Consider the following 21,127-nt stretch of genomic DNA (forward strand, 5'->3'; position numbering starts at 1 on the left):
GCGGAAGCCCAGGTGAGGCGGGGCGCGGCGGGGGCGGGCGGGGCCGCGGGCATCTCCATCTCCCTGCGGGGCGCCGCGGAGGTGCGGGGGGCGTCGGGCGTTGCGTCTGGCGGGGGAGACTGCGGCGTGACACACTGGTGGGGTTTAGGCCTCGGTTCGCAAAACGATAGTAGTTATTATGACCCTCCCCTTCCCCTTCTTCACTTCCCCGTCCCCGTGCCGTCCGCCGCTCCGGACCCTCCGCAGGGCCGTGCGGGCGCAGCACAGCGGTGCGGTTCCGCAGCGGCCGCGATCCCGTCCCCGTGCAGCGCGGGTTCCGCTCTGGCTGTCCGCGCCCGCGGAGGGGCCGCCGTGGAACTGTTCCGATTTTACGCTCGCTGCAGCGGCTCCTCGTCACCACATTCCTGTGCTGTACCGAGACAGCTCGGGGCCACAGGTGGTGCGGAATGCCCTTGGGGCCGGGGGCTGGGTGCGGGTCCCGCCGTGTCCCCCGCTCCGCGTCTGTTACTGCCCGTGAGATGACGAAGAATGAAGTCTGCCCCGGAACAAACATCCGCGATCAGGCTGTCGGGTTTTAGGGCTGGCCCTGATCTCTCACGGCGCAGAATAGGATGTGTTTTTGGACGTGTTTTTGTGGGTCTAAATTATGCTTCTGTCGTGTTATAATCGGGCTCTGAGCTTATCTCGGCGAGGTAATCCTAGTCCTCCGACCTGCAAAATGGAGCCATTGTCACAGAAAAGCCAGAGCTGTCCAAAGGCAAGCCGTGGATCTCGGTGTCGTGTCTAAGCTGATGCAAAGCAGCATCGCTGGACCATATGATGGTGATAATGCTGGTGTAAGTGAATCTCCCAGCATGCAAATGCTCTCCCACCATTCCCGCAAGAAACAAAGCTGCAGCGTTGGTGGCAGTCATTGGGAATGGTGGGAGACCGTCCTGGTGTGGCTCTGGCTGTGCAAGGTGGCGGGTGCGGTGCTGTCTGTCACCCTGGGTGAACCCTCCTTGCGTAACCGCTGTGGCTGCGCTCAGACGGCGGAGGGAGCGATGAAGAAGCGAGGAGTGTGGCACCTGGCTGTAAATCGTCCCACGGGAAGGAAAGATGTGTTGTTTGGGAAGCAGATAAGTCAGCCTTTTCTAAGATTTTTTGATAAAATGAGCTATCTTTTGTTAAGAGAAATGGTGAATCACGAAATGAGAAGTGAAGAGTATAATTCTCCATTCAGTCTGGGCTGCTGAAATAATACAGATAGCATACACAAATGTGATAGCCAGGTGCTTTGCTGCAGAAAATATAAAAGCTATTCATAGAAATCGTATGGAGAGGAGAAATATTTGGCTGTGCTGCGCAGACAGTTGTCATTGAATTTTGACTGTGTGTTGTACCTACATTTCAAAATAAGACAATCGACAGTCCATTTCCCTTACGGACATTGGAAGTTTTTCCCACAAAGATGACAAGTTGGGGAAAGCCCTTACATGTGCAGATGATACAGTTCTGTGTTCTTTGTTTGACGAGTTCACCTGAGGATCTAAATCTACAAGTGGTAAAATGCTGAAGGTATTCAACAATGGAAATAACGTATGGCTTGTTTGTATTGTTATTTGCTTCTGTATTACTTGGTGGAAAGAAGTAATAAAAATAATGAATGGCAATTCAGAGTGTTGGAAATCTTCCAGTCTGAGTTAGTTAGACATTGAGATATGTTTTCCATAACGCTGCACTGAAGGCATGGATTTGCTGAGGTGGGGGATGGGGCACCAGAGCTCTCTCCCCCCGCCGTGCAGTGCCCACAGCCCTGGGCTGGCTGCAGCCATCACACTCCTGTTCCCTGCATCGCTTTGTTCTGGTTTAGCTCTGCTGGCTTTAAATGGAGCTGTTGATAAGGCACAGGGTAAATAGGTAACGGAGATGAATTTGATCATCTGGACACATGACTTTGGCTTGTTTTTTGCTATGGATGGTGTCATGTAGGCAAGAAGGAAGAGTTCTGGTGTGAAAGTGTTTTCTGAGGCGATGTTACTGCCTAAATATTTAAGGCTTAACTGTGTTTTTGGAAAGAAAAAAAAAGAAGAAAAGGGCAAAATACAGCCACCAATTTTGTCATAGAAATCTGCATGTTGGTGTCTTTTTTCACAGAACTTTCATAGTTCTTTTTACAGAAATATTTAGTTAGAGCAAGCTTTGTAGGAGGAAAACCAGGACATCTACATGCAATTTCTGCGCTCATTTTCTTCAGTATGTTTGTCTAAAGACATTCTGCAGGCTTGCCTCTTGTAGCCAGGCTGCTCCCTCTGAGCACATCAGCTCTCTTCTGGATTTGTAGCTTTCAGACGGGCTGGGAACAGGAGTGGAGTGGGGTGTGTGTGTTGCAGCAGAAGGAAGCTGTCTGAAGGAGCGGACCAAGTTGCGTGTGGGAGCTGTGTGGAGGGTCAGATGGAGGTCTGCTTCTATAAAGTATGCGAGTCAGTTGCCAACACAAATATTACCTAGCAGCTTACATGTGCTGAGAGAGCGCAGTACAGTCCTGTAACAGGAGCAGAACAGAATAACCATCGGCCCAGTTCCCTGAGGATATCAGTCAAGAAGGGAAGTGTGCAATGCCAAGAAGCCTGGATGAAACAGCAGGTTCAGAGGACTCCTTGCTTGAAGTACTTTTAATTATTGCTACTATTATAATGGAACACAGACCAGAAGCTGATTTCCTGTATAATTAAAGCAGAAGTCAGCAGAGGGATTTCTCTGCTGCCAGGTAATGGTCCAGGAACGGTCTCTACTCTGGAGAAATTCCCAGTGATGCTCTCCGTACAGTACCCATGCTTTCTGGCAGCTCACTGCCAAGTATTGGTTTGGAAGGAGGACGAGAACTGACCTGACCAAAAGGCTGTCTGTCCCTCGCCTGTGCTGCGTTCTCTGTTGTCAGCGTGAGGTTCCTGTTGGAAGGCAGCCACCTGCACCTTGGCTGAGAGCGCTGACGAGCTGGAGCGTGCAATGACAGCTGCCCGCGGGCTCAGATGCTGGCCTGAGCTGCCATTTGGGCTATCTAGCAAATGGCTGGCCTTACTATAAGGAAGTCTCCTAATTCTCTGCACCAGGTAGCAACAGGTTACACTGTATAGCAACCTTTCAGTTTTGAACTGGGAGTGTGTATGAAAGAGTTAACACATCGGTCCTTTTCTGAGTCAAGAAAAAACAACAACTATCTTGCAACTCGGATGCTGTTCAGGAACTTGGCTGCTGTGGATGCAAGAGGCATGTGCTTTTCCACACTGCTCTAGGTGATGGCTTAGTTCAAGGGGGCCCAGATTTGGCTCAGTCAACAGTTGTGTTGGCATCCTGCCATCAAATGTGCATAAAATGGAGCTGGCTGCTGCTCTCTCCTCGCTCTAATATGGAGGGGCAGCCCAGAGGGACCTGGGGCCCCCTATGCCTTGCTGGAGGTTGTCTTGGTTATGAAAGTTAGATGGGGCTGGGCAATTCCTGCAGCATGCACTGCTTTATTGTGACTCGACGGTTACTTTTGAACCGCTGGCTTGTATTTTGGTATCTTGTTGTAACTAGTGCACATCCACTCTTGTGCCTGTGCTTTCAAAGCCCTTCACCCTTCTTGCAGTGGTTTATGGACTTTTCCAGATGTGTGAAGTTCGTGTCTCATTTGTGGACGCTTCATGTGCTTATGGCTTATGTGCATTGCCACAAAATGGAGATAAAACACAACTGGCGTTTTAGCTGCTCCAAGCACATTGTGTGTAAATAAGCCACTAAATCGTTTAGCTTGTGAAATGTAAATACACACTGCTCAGCCCGTGGCAGCTGATGGTGTTTTTCTCTTTCTCCTTTTCCCTCCCACCCCTGCCAAGAGCAGGCTCGCCTGATGTTCTTTTTTTCCTACTGCTATTTCATGCAGAGCAAATGACTGCTAAGCACCACGTAGGTGGCATGCAGGCACCACTGCAGAGTCACTCTTTGAATTAAGAAATAGGTGCATCTTCTTCCACATTACTTCTGAACCATCTTCTTACAGCCCAGAAGCTCTGCCTCAGCCTGACTTTGAGCTTGGGCTCATCTTTGGTCACAAACAAGTGAAGTCAGTGCAAGGGCAGAGGCCCAGCTGAGAGGGCATTTTTAGCCTTCGCCCTTTCTTCATCCTACGTGCAAGAGGTTGTGAACTGTAGTGAAAGAGGGATCACAGAAGGCACGGAGAACACAGGCATGGAAAAGATTGTCAGTGGCAGGAACATGAAGGAGAGAAGCAAAAGTTCTGTGTCATGAAGGTTACTGGAACAGGACACTCGCATCCCATGGTGGTACTGTGTCTCTTGTATAAAAGCGAGCCTGCCCAGAGAGGATTTAGGAGGACTGCTGCTGGGGTGGGGCCTGGATGAGCCCTGGATGTGGAGGGCAAGCAGGTAGAGATTTCTGTCTCCGTGGTGTGGTATTGGTGCCTGGCTCCATGTCCTTATGGGGGAAGAGCTGCCACAGCCACAGTTCTGGATACAGATAGGTGTGCTGTAAGCAATAGAAAAAGTAAAACAAAACCTGATCCTGTAGATTAAGCACTTATTGAAACTAAAATTTTAAGATCCGCACTGCGTTGTGGGTATTCGGATTTGTTGCCTCAGAGTGGAGCAGAATTCAGAGCATTGGCCATGTCCCTGCTGGGTGTGCAGGTGTTGGACCTCCAGCTGGGAGTGCTTGCTGTTGTGTAATGGTGTGCTCACTGCCTGTCTGGTTTGTTTGCTGTAGTGTTGTGGATCTGGGGAGTGCTACGTGCTCGTGTCTTGTTTTCTTATCCAACTCCTTCCCTCTCCCTTTTGAAATGAACAGATAATATAACCTGGGCAGAGAGAATATAGTTTGGCCTGCACAAAGTAGCTACTCGTTTCTTAGGTTACAGTTTAAGTTGCTTTATGTTGTGATGGTCGAACAAAAAATGTCTCCAGAGCCTGGGCTCAATGCGAGTCCTGTTCGTTGTGCGTTGTGTGCATGTTTATACAGCAGCAAGCACAGCTCATGTGGGAAGATCCTGGCTGGTTTTGAGCTAGGTCCAGCCCAGAGCCTGGCGGCGCGCGGCGTGGTGCGGGTGCCCGCTGCAGCCGAGGGCGTGGGGAGGCTGCAGGGTGAGCGTGCCCCCAGATGAGAGCGGCTGGGGATGGCAAGTGACCGTGTTTGCTTCCACCTAGTACTAAAGCCCGCAGAATAAAAAAGAAATCTATATTTTTTCCTTGCGTTTCTGTATAAAATTGCTGCGCCTGACTGTTCTGCATGCCGGACATTAATGGGTGCGATGGCCGCCCACTGCTGCCTCGGAGGTGCTGGCCCCGGTGAGCTGTGAGGCTGCTGGTGCTCGTGTGCGAGCGAGGGGCAGGTGCGTGCTTCTCTGGTGTTTCTTGAACATTGTCTGAGGAACCGTGGGACAGTGGATCTCTGGAGAATTAGCTATTCTGTAAAGAAGAATGAATTTGGGTTCAAATTAATTTTGTGCTGTCTGTGACTCTGTCAGGACTCTCACTGAGCAGATTACATGGAAACACACAGATGGTTTTCCCAAAACGTGCAGTGTGGCTCTGAAAGAAAACACAAGAGCTGAAAATGCCTGTTTGTAGGAGGAAAGAGAGGCAAATAGCAAAGGCAGACGTGTTGCTTGACAAAGGCAAGTGCTGTGAACTAAAGTAGTCTTATTTCTCCTAGTCAGTGATGGCAGCGTGATGTTGGTCCTTCCATCACAGAACAGCAGCTTCTTTTTATTTGTTTTTCCTTAGAGGGTGACATGGGAAAGAATGTTGGCATAACACAGAGGCGGGGATTTTGTATTTTTTTATTTTGATGGGTGTTGCTGTCCCAAGCCGTTTATATTTGATGCAAGAAATGAAACTCCAGATCAGCAAGATTTTAGGAGATGTTGTTGATGTGCCAGGTACTGCCTTGTGTTACATCTGCCACAGAAATACCAGTTCTGATGCTGAGGCTAGAGGCTGATCAGCATAGCCAACCCAGCCTCGTTCACTGCTTGGTTTTCAGTTTGCTGTCGTCAGGTGGATGGGTGATAAATACATCAACAGTGTTTTTGCCAAAGAAGAGATTATTTTCCTCTCCCTCCTCTTCCCCTTCCCCACATCAACTGTCCTAGGTTGTGTTAGGCTTGCATCTGCTGTCCTCTTCTGAAGGTTGTGTGTGGGTTATTTAAGGGACAAAGCTGAAAGCTCAGTGACCAAAACAACTGGAGCTTGAAATAAAATACGAATTCTTGTTCTAATTTTAGCCGAGAAGCCTCACTGGGTCACATTGATTAGTTCTCTGGATAATAGTAAATTTGTTTCTCTGCAGAGTGTGAACGTTTAACATCTAAACTTTATGAGAGGCTGGGACTCCATGGAACTAGTGTTTGCAAAGTGCATGAAGTCACCTGCTACACGTGTGATGTGTTCTGCCTTTTGGAAGGGTTGCTTCTGAAATATCTATTTGTGCCCATGGTTAGGAAATCATAAGATTGCTTACGGAAGTGGTGACTTGAAGTATAAATGTCTAAAATTCTGAGTTCTGCTAGTTTGAAGTAAGACAAGTTGTTTGTCGCATAAGTGAAGTATCAGTGCTCCATATTGCTTACATTCAGTAGTATGTGCTTTCATTCCTTTGTTAAAGGACAGAGCAAATGTGCAGCAAACATCTGTGTAAGGAGATTGCTCGCCTCGTGCGGTACAAGATGAGAGTTCTAAGTCTAATGTTGATCTCTGGTGAGAGGAATGTGTTTTTCAATTGACCATTTAAGTGAAATAGATAAAGCACTGCTAATAGGTACTCACAGCTTTTATCCTCTAAAACTGATACGATGAGGCTGTCCTGGCTGACTGGAAGGCAGAGACTCGTGGTTCTGCTGCAGATTAGGAGCCATGGCTTAGCAAAGGAGAGGCTCACTGTACAAAGGCTGTCAGGAGGCTGAGGGACCACGTCCAGCCAACTCTGCTTACATAGCTCTAGGAAGCTCCTCCCCGATTTTTTGCACAGAGGTGATATGCTCCTAGCTTCCATCTATATGGGATGCCACGCAGCTGTGGGATCACTAATTTTTCTGTGGAATGAGGTTTTGTATCCTTGTAAGTGTCAGTGGAGAGGCTGTGACCACCCTCTTCTATCAGATAGCTGAATTGCAGGCTGCAGTAATCCTGGCGTAGTAATACATCTGGCTAAGGAGATGTGCATGTCTGTAGTTGGCTTTCATTGTTACCACGATTTGTTTAAGCTAGGGTATTCTTTCACCATTCACAAAGCGTGTCTTGCTTTGCAAGCTTAAGCCTGAGTACCGGGCTGGTTGGGAGTGCATACCTTTGACTTGAGCAGTCTTTTTCCCTTCCAACCGAGCCTGGAAAACCTTAGCCAAAAGACGGCAAACCACAGGGAAGTGGAAACGTGTGTGATGTAAGTGACACAACTTTAAAAAAAAATAAAGTAAATACTTGCTAGCATCGTGAAGCTTTCATCCATTTCCCATACAAGCTTTCCTGTTGCCTTTCAGCTCCAAACTGCTCTGAGAAATCTTGGCATCCTCTAGGATGCCTCTAAGGCCTGCGGTCCTGCATGCTGCAGTGGAGTGAAGATGACCTCCTGGATAAAGATGGATGCTCTGCTAAAATTTTAAGCTGTGTTAGGGGTAGTGCTCGGGATTGTATAATGCTTCATGTCATTCTCTGCCTCTTACTCCTAATCCTGGCTTTACAATACCACTTTTTAGTCTAAACTCAAGCTTCTGGTTGCCCTAATACTGTGTGTGGCTTGTTTGCAAAATGCATTTTTTCTTTCCTGAACGTGTGTATAGAGGAATAAAATGAACGTTGTAGTGGAATATCTCCATGGCATGTTTATTTTTCAAGGGGTCTGCAATGTCAGAATGTGCTTAAATGTGGTTTGTTTCCTAGATCCCTGCAGCAGTCGTCTCTGACAAGAGGACAGATTGTTCCCCCTGCTTTTCGTCATTTCTTCCAGTGTCAGAAAAGGTGCTTTGGCCCTCTGTTTCATGAGTAGGCCCAGATTCTCATACCAATTGTCACATCATGAAGCTGAATAATCTCCAAAATGTTTTATATTCAGCTGAGTGATCTCTGTTTTGGTTTGCTTTTTTTTCTTTTTTTCCGCTCAGTTCTTCTGACTTCCCACAAATTAGCATTGTGCTAAATAATTAGGAACTGTCTGGGCTTGGCACAGACTTTGAAAGTACATCTTAACTGCCTACAATCTGAAAAGTCGTTTTTTTTCATTAGTTCAATCATTCTCGTTTTTTGTTCTTCCCTAGCTTTTTATGGTTTCTATGCAAGAATTTTCTTCTGTCTCCTGATACCTTTTAGAGCAGCAGGCAGTGAATTCTGTGGCTTATCTTTTATTGATTGCATAAACAGCCTTATTTGCAGAGGGTCTGATGGACTCTAACATGAGAATTGTAGTTGGTTTTACTTGCCTGCTCCTGGGCCAGCAGAGTCAGTTGGCCAGTGTTGGCAATGGTTGTGGCAGGTGAAAAGTGTAATTCAAAGTAGCCTAAGATGAAATGGATTGTACCGTTGAATTAAATTTTGGGGATTCTATACTGACTGTATGAAACGTACTTTGCAATGTACACAAATCCCTCAATTTTTAAAAATGTATCTGAAGTTACTCTAGAGTGTCTGACCTACCCCAGTGGAGTGCTGCAGAACCAGGGGCCTCGCCGCAGGATTTAGCTCAAGCTCGCTGCCGAGCGCACGGGACCTGGGGTATTGTCCATCTTCCTGAAACTCCTGAATCACCTCCTGGCCGCTTCTGACCTCTGTTTGTCAACTCCCCCCGTTCCCCTCAGTTTCCTCTGTTGGTGCTCTCAGTTCTCACTGTTGTGTGTTTCATGCTGTGTGACTGTAAATGCTTAGAGATTTCAGATGCAGGCTGGTGCTTCACAATATTCGTGTTCAGCTTTGCTGGACTCGTACCAGCAGGTTTTGACATCTTGTTGGTATGGTTTGAAGTCTTACATTGTCTGGCACCTGTATTGCAGTTACCTGCAGAGATGCTTGCTGCGTTTTTCTGGAGCTCTTCAGCAAGCACTTTGTGCAGTGCACCCCATGCTCTTGCAAGTACTGCCGTGCTGCATGGTCACGAGGGTGTTTAAAACCAAGTGAATGTGTGCTGCATCTTGTCTGACCAGTACGTACTTGCCAAGGTCCCCAGAGCTGCTGGAAACACTGATTTCTTCTGATTTGGTGGGAGTGAAATACTCATTCAGGGAGGTGCCTCTTCAGTCTGCCTAGTTGTTGAGAAGGTTTGTCATTACAAACGACGAAAGATACTTGTAGGTGCTTTCCAGTGGCTGTAAGGGGTTAGCTATGCCATTTTCTGGCTTGAATTGGGACTTTTTGATAATTATTTATGCTAACAAGGTCCAAATAGAGCCTCTGTACAAGTGGGAAATTGTTATTTAATAGAAGTGCTTACCAGATCTGGTAGAGAAGTTGCTGGAAGTAAAAGCTCTGCATTGGCCCTGCTAGGGTTGTGTTTATCTTGCGCTAAAATTCTTTGAGAGCACAGAAGAGCCAAAGACCTGGCAGAAGTTTTAAGATATGTTTTGTTGCTGCTTTTGAGATCTGTGTGGCTTACTTTTGGGTTAGAAAGGGTAATATTCTGTGTATGTATGTTTTAAGTCAGACTGCAAAAGCCAGGCTGCCTTCATAGGTGTTCATAGTTCCTTAATTACTCAGCAGTAGGATGATCTGCATTGTATCTTAGGTTTTTTGTTTAGGTGATTACTGTACAATATGACGTTTTGCTCCCATTAACAGTAGAAATAGATTTGCAGGTGTAATTGTGGGCAGTGCAAGCGAGGGAACTAAACAGTTATAGGAAAACAGAGAGGAAGCAGGATACATACATATATATATATGTGTATATATTACTGTTTTGTCCAAAATTGCTATGTTATAACAATAAAAGCTAGCAAACTACAGTTTTCAACAGTTCCAGAAGAAAATGAAATATAAACAGAAGTAGGGCTAGTGCCTATATACAGCAGGGGAAAAGCACCTCTGCGGAAAGGCAGATTTAGAGAAGATTTCTCTGTTTAGGTATGAAACCCAAGTGTTGTTTATGTTAATATCCTTTTATTGGCAGTTTTGTGTTTGTGAGTACAGTCCTCAGATACTTTATTTTATGACTCTTGTGCCATTTTTATTTTTAATTTTGCTTTGTTATCTAGTGCATTGTGTAGTAATTAGTCCCGTGCTTTGGTACTCAGCTGTTATTTTTAATGAGTCTTAAGAAGAGTAACCTGTGGGGGAATTGCATGCTTGTTGTCACCATCTCTGTGGAACATGCATGTAATCTGGATGAATTCACAGTAGCCCTCAATTACTGAGTAATATTCTGTTTTCTTCTTCATAGGACTGAGTTTGCCCTAAAAGAAATCATGTCATCAGGAGGAGCTGAAGATGATATTCCCCAAGCAGAGAGGAAAACAGTTACAGATTTTTGCTACTTACTGGATAAATCTAAACAGCTATTCAATGGCTTAAGGTTGGTGCGTGTTTAACAGTATTCCTTCACAAAAGCATTGGAACGTGCGTTTGAGCATGTGAGTGATGCTGAATATATAAGTAGCATTTTAAACTCAAAACCAGTAAGTTTGTTTAAGGGAGAGCAGTGTGTGCTTCTACATGAGTAGTTTTGGACCAGGTATGTAAGAATGCCTGTAGGAGTAGGGGTCCATGCATTTCTTCTGAGATGGTAAGGAAGGAGATGTGAGAAATGTGAGTTAAATGTCTCAGTTGTGTCAGTTAGCAGTAAGCTGGAAGTTGTCAATTCCATGAAATTGGTAGAATTAGTGTTTGAAGTGCTGTCATTGAAACACCTGATTGAGGACCAGATGTTACTGTACAGAACAGGCTGCGTGCAACTGCAAAAGACAGCACCACAGAAACTCCCCAGTTTCTGGCATTATCTGTAAAGCATTTGTAATACATCTAGGTAAGTCTGTTTTGTCAGCACCAATAAGAAAGGGAATAAGAGAAAGGAGAGTTTAAGGAAAATAGTTCAAATTAGGAACAGTGATACGGTTTTCCTGTTTATGTCAGTGTATGCTGAGTTAAAGATTATGTATTCAAGAGCTATTTTACTTCTAAGCTTTGCAGTAGAGTCTCTTAAGCAACATGCTTTTAGCTCATATCTCATTGGCATTTCAGCCTCTTTCTGGTCTCTGAGTAATATTGCATGTTTGGGCCCATATAACTTACTGTTATTCAAACACAGATGGTTAGCAAAGATGTCCCCCTCCCCCCATGAACAATTGATAATATCTTTCATGTGCTTTAAAAGTTGATTAGCAAATGCAAAACAGTTTGTGGTCCAAAATCTGGATGATGAGTGGGCAGTAAAGGCAAGGAGTTCCTGGTGACTGCATTCAGTACACCATGAAACAGGCTGTAGTGCAAAAGGTCTTATATCTTAAGGCCAGGATTTCCAGTGCCTTCTGTGCCATTACATTGGCTTTCTGATGCAGCTGGCTTGAAATTTTGGCCTGAGTCACTGAAGAGTACAAATTAATACTGTTTTTGTCTGGATGTGTGATGCTCAAGCTCAGATCACAGAGATGGCAGAATACCTACAGTCATTCTGGCTTTCATTTTTGGAGGGAATTAGTGCTTCTATTGAATTTTCAGATGAGAGATAGTTTCCATGTGCATCCATGGTATTTTGAGAAAATGAAACCTTATCCAGCTAGATGACAAGAAGATGGAAAATACCCTTGGGTCTAATTTGGGCAATAGAAATGTGCCTCAGCAACCAGCTCTGCTGGGTGAAAATAGGAACATGCCTCTGTCCTTGCTGTAACTTGATGCAGTTAATGTAGTTATTTCTTGCACTGAACTTACCGCTGTTTTACCTAGAAGGTCATAGATTCCTATGGCTGCAATGACTGGGTGAAGCAGCATTATAGTTTCGGGGCATCTCCTCTATTGGTGCTTGTTCCCTTCTGGGTATTCCTACCTGGAAGGGACTTGGCAAGACTCTGACTGTTGGCCCAGTTGCTTGCTTTTTCCTCTAGCAAGATAAATACATCGATACCTGCCTGCCTCCTTCAGTTTTGAAGAATGATGATGATGGCCTTTCCTGCTGTATTTTGTGGCATTCTCTTGTCTCTAATATCACAGAATCATAACATCATAGAATATGTTTCATGGGGGGAAAAAAAAAGTGATGGGGGAGGGAGAGTAGAGCAATGGCTTCCTGAAATCTCCTCTGGGCACTTCAGCTACAGGGAACTGAGCCTATAGCTGTGTTGGCAGCTGCTTAGCTATTGCTGCTGCCAAAAATGCAAGGGCTCAGCCTGCCACGTCTTTGTTTCAGTAGCATTTCCTTCCTCTCTTCCCACTACAGATGCCAAATAAAGCATTTGAGGAAAACATATGATGATCTGCCAAGGGTACTGCTCCAAAGTATTCTTGATGCTCACACTGCCATCCTTTTGTGGCTGTACCTACCAGAATAACTTAGAGCAGAGTTTGTCTTTCTAGTATCTATACTTGTTTTTGAACACCCTGAGCTGTAAGTTCTTAACAACTGTCAGTGAAGTATGTGCCAGTTTCTCTCTTCCCTCCTTTTCCCACTCCCACTTGCTTTTCTCTTGGAAAAATACTGAGGAGAGGAAGCATGTTAGGAAGCAGCTTCTTATGGCGAACTGTCACCAGTTATGATTTTCTTTTTGATACTGAAAAATGCTTAAAATTTTTCAGTATCACACAGAAGCTTGGAACTTAAATGAGAGGACATTCCACATATATTGTATTTTCCCATATTATAAGGTCTTGCTACTCATAGTGCAGACTGCAAGGATCGTGACTGCTCTCCTTTCATGTAAAGAAGTGGTAGTGGTTTAACTGTTCATTTCTCAGACTTGTAGTAAGATGCAAATCGAACCTTAGTTTTATGAGATGCTGCAGACTTAGAAACAACAGGGCCCTGTGAGCTTCAGGTGCTGCAGCAGGCTGTATCCCTGTCTTGTGCTGGAGGGGACCTGGCTTCCACAGCGGTGGCAGGTGAGGCAGGTTACTGTGTTACTGATGTGTTACTGATGTGCTTCCTGTCCTTGTGGGTCAGTAGGGGCGAGGGGGAAGCTATGCTGAAACCCCGTTATCCCAGTACTGCTTAGGCTCCTGGAGCAGGAGCCTATAATTACCACTAACATTGAACATAAAAGGAAACTTTTTCTCTCTGTGTTACTCCATTAACTTTCTTGAGATCTGGAAGTAGAAGAATGTCTTGCTGTAATGTAGGTCTTTTGCTCTCAAGTTGGGTGTATAATTACTTCTGGATCATATATTCCCTGTCTACTTCAGTGGGAGAAGCTCTATTAATAATCCACTCTGCAGTCAACTGAGTCTTTGAAATTCCCTTGGACCACTGTTCTCACCCAATAAGGCAGATTCTCTGGTCTGATTAAAGAAACTGTGCACTAAATGTCTGTGCACTGTCCTCTCTTGCTTATGCTGGCTGCTTTCTTACGGCAAGGTTTTGTGGAACGTGGGAGCAACATGCATGATGAGGACACAAAACAGCAAACGGGAAGGAACATGGGTGGTGGCAGTGGCAGGGCTTGTCTGCAAAAACCTGTGAGGAAGCCATGGTAATGTATTGTCAGAAATGAAGTTTTATTACAGCCGTGTCAGAATACTATCAAAAGAACAAGTGCGACTGTCTGTTTCCATGGAGATCTTCCCTGTTCCCTGGGGAGCGCAGGGAGCGCATGGCACTGTGCAGCTATGCCAACTGCAATTAGGCGAGCGTGCGGCTTGAGGAATACGCGTGTGGACACCCAGCAGTGACCGTGGACAACAATGGCCAAACACGTGTGCGCTGCATAACAGAGGCTTTTTAGAACGCCACTATTTTCTCATATTCCAAACCAACGCAGTGCAGTGAGTTGAATGAGATTTCATAGGAATGCTTAGGCTTGTGCAGGGGGAGGGGCAGAACCGAGAGGTGACTGTTGTGCGAGGGAAGATGACAGGTGAGATACAAAGAGCGTTTGAGCTTGCTGATGAGGGATATATGCATAAGCATCATCTGCAGACAGCTGTTTATTTCATAGTTTGTGCACGCACCTACTTCACAGTATTTGAGGGAGGAAGGGTGGCAAGTATGGCTGGTTGATGAGCAAAGGAGCGCTGATTTCCTTTTCTACCTGGGATGCTGATAAAGCGGTTCCAGTTAGCAGAAACACACTAGCACATTGCTCTGGAAATTGTAGTGTAGTGCTTTGCCTATTTTACTCTTCCAGAGGTCATGGCATGGCTTCCAAAATGTGGTGTTTTACTGCAGCCTGGATAGCAGATCTGGTGTTGGGTGGTGTGTTAACCAGCACAATGATTTGAGAGAGCATTCCCTGAATGAGTAATTCTTGAATTAAATGACATACTTTGCCATGTTGAAAAAGCTATTCCAGCTCCTCATCGGGTTGTATGCCTCCTTTGAATCGACTTGTATAGATTTGTAAGCATCATGAATTCAGTGAGACTGACAGTCTTTGGTCTCCTCAGTTGTATTTGTTCCGAGGCTCAAGCAACTCTCAGATGAAGGCCTTCTACTAGGACTGAGAGCATGTACCTTTAAAGCTAACATCCTTAGGACTACATCACAGTTGTGGGGTGGAGGTGGGGGAAAATATATCACAGCATGGAAATTAAATGACGTTATGAAAGGAGAATGAAAGTGGCTTGACTAACTTGCTTTAGGGCACTGGAAATCAATAATGAAAAAGACAGAACGTCTCAGGTTCCACTTTGTCACTAGCTCTGGGTTAAGGGGTGACAAATATTCCTCTGGTGGTGTAACCTGATCCAGTGAATGTTAGCTGTGAGCATCTACATTGCTTGCTTGGCCTGGTGATGCTTGGACATATGTTTTTATAGGGCTTTTTCTGAAACAGTGAGCAGCCTTTTTTGTTTAAAAAAGATGATTTCCTGAGTGAGTAGAAAGAAATATCATCAATCTGAATTAGTCCAAATGAACTAATTGCCATTAGATTATTATGCTCGCTCCTGGGTATGTATTTTTTATTGTGTTTTTTTTAAATGATCATATTTTCTGGGTCCAGTTTAGCTTTCTGTACATGAAAACAATGAAATTACTTCTCTTGTTGCAGGGATTTACCTCAGTATGGGCAGAAGCAGTGGCAATCCTATTTTGGGCGGACATTTGATGTTTACACCAAACTCTGGAAGTTTCAACAACAGCATCGGTAAGGGAACATTGTAGGCAGCCCTCCTCTATGAATTTAAAGACAACTTTAATCTCTGACATTACGGTATGCCTAGGGGCTCCCATTAAGATTGAAATTTCATTGTGTTATTCAAGCATGAAGGGAGGGAATAGTCACTTCCTGTAGTGCTCACAGTCTAATGAATTAAAATGTTAGAGTTTTCAGTGCAACTTTTGTTTTTTGTAGAACAGAACCTTTTGCTTTACTTGAATGCATGTTGCTTTAATGTATTGCCAAAGAAAAGCTGGGATGATGGCTTTTGCAGTGCAGAACCCATCTGGAATGGTGTGAAGCGTCTTGCTGCAGTGTGGGCTCTGATCTTTCACACCTCATGTTGTCTGTGTAGTTGAGTGTTCTCCTGGGATGTGGTGACCTTTTTGTTTTGTGTATTTTGTGCAACATACTTATGTCTAGCTCTTGCAAGTTTTTGCAGCGTAAATGGTCACGTTCCTGGTGTGCATATGCAATGTTATTGGCACTGTGAGGAACTGCTATTGGGAATGCCACACCAGTAACAAAAGCTGAATTTGGCCCCACAGTGGCTCTTTGTCTTGTCTGGTGTGATGATCTGAGAAATTCTGGAATGCCTTTTAATCTTTCTTTTCTCTCTTGCGAAATAGACAAGTATTGGACAATCGGTATGGGTTGAAGCGGTGGCAAATTGGGGAAATTGCTTCCAAGATTGGGCAGCTCTATTACCATTATTAGTAAGTAAGCACAGAAAAGGATTCAGTAGGGAAATGCAGTGTTAGTGGCAGTTCCATGCTCGTTATCTGCATACTCAGTCAGGGGCATGCTGAGGTAGAAATGGATGTCAGTTGAGTCATGAGCTCTGAATGAGAAGGCACTTGGGGCTGCATGGGGGTGCTGCAGAGAAAGGCACCTGTGAGCCTGCTATGATATTCCTAGAGTCACACTGATATTGCCTAAGGAGTTACCTCCCACCTCCGAAGTGTCTCTAAGTCTTCCATGTGTGCTGCATGTGACTCTTGTACAAAAGTGTGATGTACAAGTTTGGGAGCTTAATGTTCCTTTAAACTCTTGAATTAACCTGTCACCTGTTCCTATGGTCACAAGATGGGCAGATTTTATTGTTATCAGAGATTGAATCCAAGCTCTGAAATCTGTCTTCCCAGCATACAATAAGAATGAGAGTCTGGCTTACGTACAAAGTTACTTGAGGAGGGAGTTTTGGTATCGATGCACAAAATGGTTAAGGGGGCAGGAAGGGAGGGTTTGGCATGGGGTTGCGTCTGAAGCAGTGAGCTAATCTGATTCTTCCTCTACAGCTTGCGCACTTCTGAAACCAGCTATCTCAATGAAGCTTTCTCCTTCTATTCAGCAATCAGGCAGAGGTCATACTACTCCCAGGTTAACAAAGAAGACAGGTATATCTGAATGGATGCCCTCCTTTTTTTCTTTCCCAAGACCAGAATAGCTTATGTAAGTAGCAGGTGATTATAAAACAGAGGATCATAACTGAGATGAAGTCAGTGTTGTTGGAGAAAGTTTCTTTTAACCCTTTTGCCACAATTAAATACCTTAGTATAAATAAGAGCTCTACAAGAAGACTGGAGGAATATTCTCTTGTGGCCCCAGCTAGAAAGTTATTAGCCCCAAATTTTTGACATCTTGAGCCCTGCTCAGTGTTGGTGCTGGGACCTAGTGTGCTGCATTGTATGCACTGCCTACTTGTGTTGTATTCTGATCTCAAATTTGACTGTGGTGTTTTTGTTGTTGTGTTTAGGCCTGAATTAGTGGTTAAGAAGCTGCGTTACTATGCAAGGTTTATAGTGGTTTGTCTCTTGCTCAACAAAATGGATGTTGTAAAGGACCTTGTAAAGGTATGTTAAAATGAGGATAAAGGTGCTGAAAGTGGGAGGTTGTTGGTTTTTCAGGGCTTTTCTTCTAATTAAAAACTCCATAACACAGCCTATTTAACCTGAAATATCACTCATTAGATCTATGGTATTTCATACTGCTGCTACGTAGCTTTTCTTTTTCTTTTTGATTAGTTTTCATTGTGCTGTTGGATACCACAGAAGGAAATGATAATATGGATAGAGCTGTGGAAAGATATCAGTATGACATGAGCATTTGGTTCGAGAAAAAATGTATGAATTGATATAGTTAGTTGGGAATGAACTGTAGGATGCATGTTATTGATCTGAAAGTGTTGGAATCATTCAGTAACTCTGAACACGTCTTCATTCCTGTATTTGATTTAAGACATTGGTGAAATCTCCCCCAGGAAGTCTTCATGACGCTTCATTGCTGTGAAAGCCCATGTCTCTGATGCTGAGCTTATTTCTCTTCCCTTCCAAACTGCCATCACTCTGTCCCATGTCTAGGACACATCCTGAATATATTTTGCACCTTTCAAAGACCCGTCAAAATGAAGCCTTAATGGCGCCTTCCTAAAGGATGTAAAATTACTATGAAATTAGAGAGGCTGGATCTGCATATGCCGCTGCCATGGGAGTAAAGTACTGAATAATTCTAAACTCAAGTCTTTATACTGACCAGTGCTGGTCTTTATAGTATATCTGACATCCAACACAATGATTGCCTTCTGTGAATCAGGGATTTAATAACAACACTTAATGTTTGGATAATTTGATAGTATTATTTGAACACCAAGTAAAATATTCCAGTAGTTACAGCTGAGACTGGGAGCTGCCCTTTAACTGCACCAAAGGAGCAGAGTGCTTCTCCTAGCAGTATATGCTTCCCATACTCCTCTAACAACCTTGCTGCAAGCAACTTCTGGTTTTGACAGTTTTGTGTAAGTTGCATTACTGTCTTTTTGTCTAAACTTAGTTGACAGCAACAGCAATTTAAAAAGCCACACCATTCATTTCCTTAATGTATTTAAAGTTGTTTGTGAGATTAAATTTGAATCCTTGTTATCCATAGGTTAAGGGAATAACAAGCAACATAACTGTATGTGAATGTGATAGTTACACTTCAGATATTCTGTACACTGGGACCTCCTGAAAAGATACTTTGCATTGCCAAAACCCCATGCAGTGTTGGCATTTTGTCTCCTGAAGGAGCACGTTTTGGCTGATGTGTTAGTCGTAAGTGTGCTGCATATGTTCTTGAGTAAAGTGACTTTTTCTCTATTCTAAAGGCCAGCACAGCTAACGACATTGTTAAGTTAGTGACTGACTGTTAAGCTTTCAGTTTAAGAAGTAACTGAGTATTTGAACTTTTTATATTAGGAGCTTTCAGATGAGATTGAAGACTACACTCATCGTTTTAATACTGAAGATCAGGTGGAATGGAACCTGGTTCTTCAGGAAGTGGCAGCTTTTATTGAGGTGAGAATACTATTTCTTTCTAATTGTCAGTTTGAAGTAAATTTTTCTGACTTCTTCACCAAAGTATTCCTGTGTCACCAGCTCTATGCTAAGCAGGTGTGCCATGTGGAGGGGCCGGGTACTTGCCCAATTAAATCATTGAAATGCATTTATGGTAGTGTAGCAGTGACAGCTGTGCAATTGCCTAAAGAGTCAGGCCTGGTCATACAATGTAGTGAAGACAGAATCGTGAAGCTGAGACCCACTTGGTCATCTTTTTATTTCTGCTGCTGTGGAAGCCAGCCCTATTTGCTCATTGTTTGTTTTTGTTTCAAGGTGTACTTTGATGGTTGGTGTGCCTTTCCTTTGTGGCTTTCATACAAACATGGCAAATTAATTTTAAAAATCTGCCTCAATTTTGGGAAGTTTGTAAGTGAGAAGACTTTTGATCTTCTACACTAAATGCAAACCTGTGTGTTCTGTTGAATTCCTGATTTATTCTGGTTATTTTTTTAGGCAGACCCTGTAATGGTTTTAAATGACGACAACACCATTGTAATCACCTCCAACAGGCTTTCTGAAACTGGAGCTCCACTGCTAGAGCAGGGAATGATAGTGGGACAGCTTGCTCTTGCAGATGCACTGATTATTGGGAACTGCAATAACCAGGTAAAAGAGATTGTGAGGTCTTAAACTTGTATTGTTACAGCTCAGATTCTCTCCCTCACGGTGATATCTCTTACTCACGCAACAGAATATTTAGATTATTGCAGTAGAGGCTAGATACAATTGATTTTTCATATAAGAGATTGTTCTTAGCAGTGTTCATGCTTGAGGGGTCTCAGTGGAACGTCTAGAAAAACCTTGACTCAGGCTTTCATCTGGCGTACTCCAGCTTGTTCCAACTTCACTTGCAGCAGGAACGGGTTTTCAGAAGACATTCAAGGTCTTATTTTTTAGACGATGATGATAATGAAATTGTGTAAACTTCATGAATGTGTAAACGTGAAATGTGTCAACTTCACTTATCTCTGAACTGTTTCTTCAGATAAATAGCGGAGTTGGATGTAAACTAGAGTTTGTGTATCTTCCAAATTTTGTCTAAATACAGAGTACATAGGGGATTCCATCACATGATTTGTAAACAACTCAGAGAAGTCTAATTTGTGAATATGGTGAACTGGCCTGGTAGAGCTGTAGTGAATAGACTTTGTCCTGTAGGAGCTCCTCAAAGTCATTCACGGGTCTTTCAAGATTCAGAGACAATATTGACAGAAAATGTTGTGTGGGATGCAGTTGAGACTCTCGGATAATTCCAAGGAAACAGACTGCTTAATTTGATTCTGGCAGAGTAAACCATTTAACTCTTTTTGCAGGTGAAGTTCAGTGAATTGACAGTTGATATGTTCCGAATGCTGCAAGCACTTGAAAGGGAACCAATGAATTTAGCTTCACAGATGAACAAACCTGGAATGCAGGTGAGTTTTGTTTCAGTGACAAACTTGGCAACAGATCTTAACATACTGGGAGAGGGAGAGGGGAAGAAGAAAACAAAACTATCTTTCTGCATTGTCACTGGGCAGAGCCAGTTAGGAAGGCTGATTTAGCTCTTATCAGAAATTAATGAAGGGTAGCTCAGATCTGTGGAGTCTGACCCGAGTAATGTTTCCTTTGTTTTTGTTTTCTTGGGGGAAAACTTCAATAGTGTGTGAATTATTAGAAGTGAACAGTTGGGCATCATTTCACAAATGATTTACAGTGGTGTAGCCTGGTACTTCTGAAGGGGTGTCTGTCGTTGTCCATGTACGCTTACCCATTTCTTTGCTTTCACTCCAGCAGACATGTAGCCACATAAGTTCATCATCTTGCTAATTTGTATGAAAGTTAAATATCCCCTTCTGGGAAAGCACAAAATAGTACTGTATCTGTAGGTAAAAATAAATAGCTAGATCTTAATTTTTTTGAGACAGGGAACATTTTTTTTTTGCGTTGTTTTCGTGGATTGTGCTTTAGAGTGGACGTTTTAGATAACAAATTGCAGTGAGGGATAATGTGAAGTTCTGGTGCAAATACTTTGTCATACTTTACTGTATAGGAAATGCTGCATGGACAGACCGTTTCTGTGGGAAATATGTTGAAAATAAACATGAAAAAAGCAGAAATTTAGAGGGTAATGAAGCTGCTTTGTAAATATAAAGTTGTTTTATTTATTTATTTATTTTTCAATAGGAGTCAACGGAGAAACCAGCCAGGCGGGAAAACCCTCACAAATACCTACTTTATAAACCAACTTTTAGCCAGCTGTACACGTTTTTAGCAGCATCATTTAAGGTTTGTGAGATCGGTGAATTTTGGTTGCCCACATGCTCAGCCTTTTGCAGAATTTAAAAGCATCTGCTTTGTCATGTGGACTGTCCTTAGACAGGATGAAAAGAGATTTATTTTACAAGTCTGTGTGGGAACCTGGATGTGTTACTTTTGTTGTCCACCTGGGAATTTTGAAGGGTCAGGGGAAGAGACAGGTACTGCACACCCTGGGGTATTTGGAAATAAAAGAATT

At 43.7% G+C, this 21,127-nt stretch overlaps 1 protein-coding gene across 1 annotated transcript in view; it reads left to right on the plus strand.

Moving 5' to 3' along the window:
* The window catches only part of SCAI (suppressor of cancer cell invasion), a gene marked incomplete at its 5' end in the record, with an annotated part of 36,882 nt that continues 15,755 nt past the window's right edge, over positions 1-21,127 (plus strand). The window contains 10 exon segments of the mRNA XM_021413981.1: positions 1-12; positions 10,393-10,524; positions 15,149-15,244; positions 15,886-15,972; positions 16,555-16,653; positions 17,013-17,109; positions 18,490-18,588; positions 19,084-19,236; positions 19,944-20,045; positions 20,797-20,898. Coding sequence (XP_021269656.1) covers positions 1-12; positions 10,393-10,524; positions 15,149-15,244; positions 15,886-15,972; positions 16,555-16,653; positions 17,013-17,109; positions 18,490-18,588; positions 19,084-19,236; positions 19,944-20,045; positions 20,797-20,898 — 979 coding nt within the window.

The sequence above is a fragment of the Numida meleagris genome, chromosome 16, assembly GCF_002078875.1.
Source record: "Numida meleagris isolate 19003 breed g44 Domestic line chromosome 16, NumMel1.0, whole genome shotgun sequence".
In the NCBI taxonomy this organism is placed as follows: Eukaryota; Metazoa; Chordata; class Aves; order Galliformes; family Numididae; genus Numida; species Numida meleagris.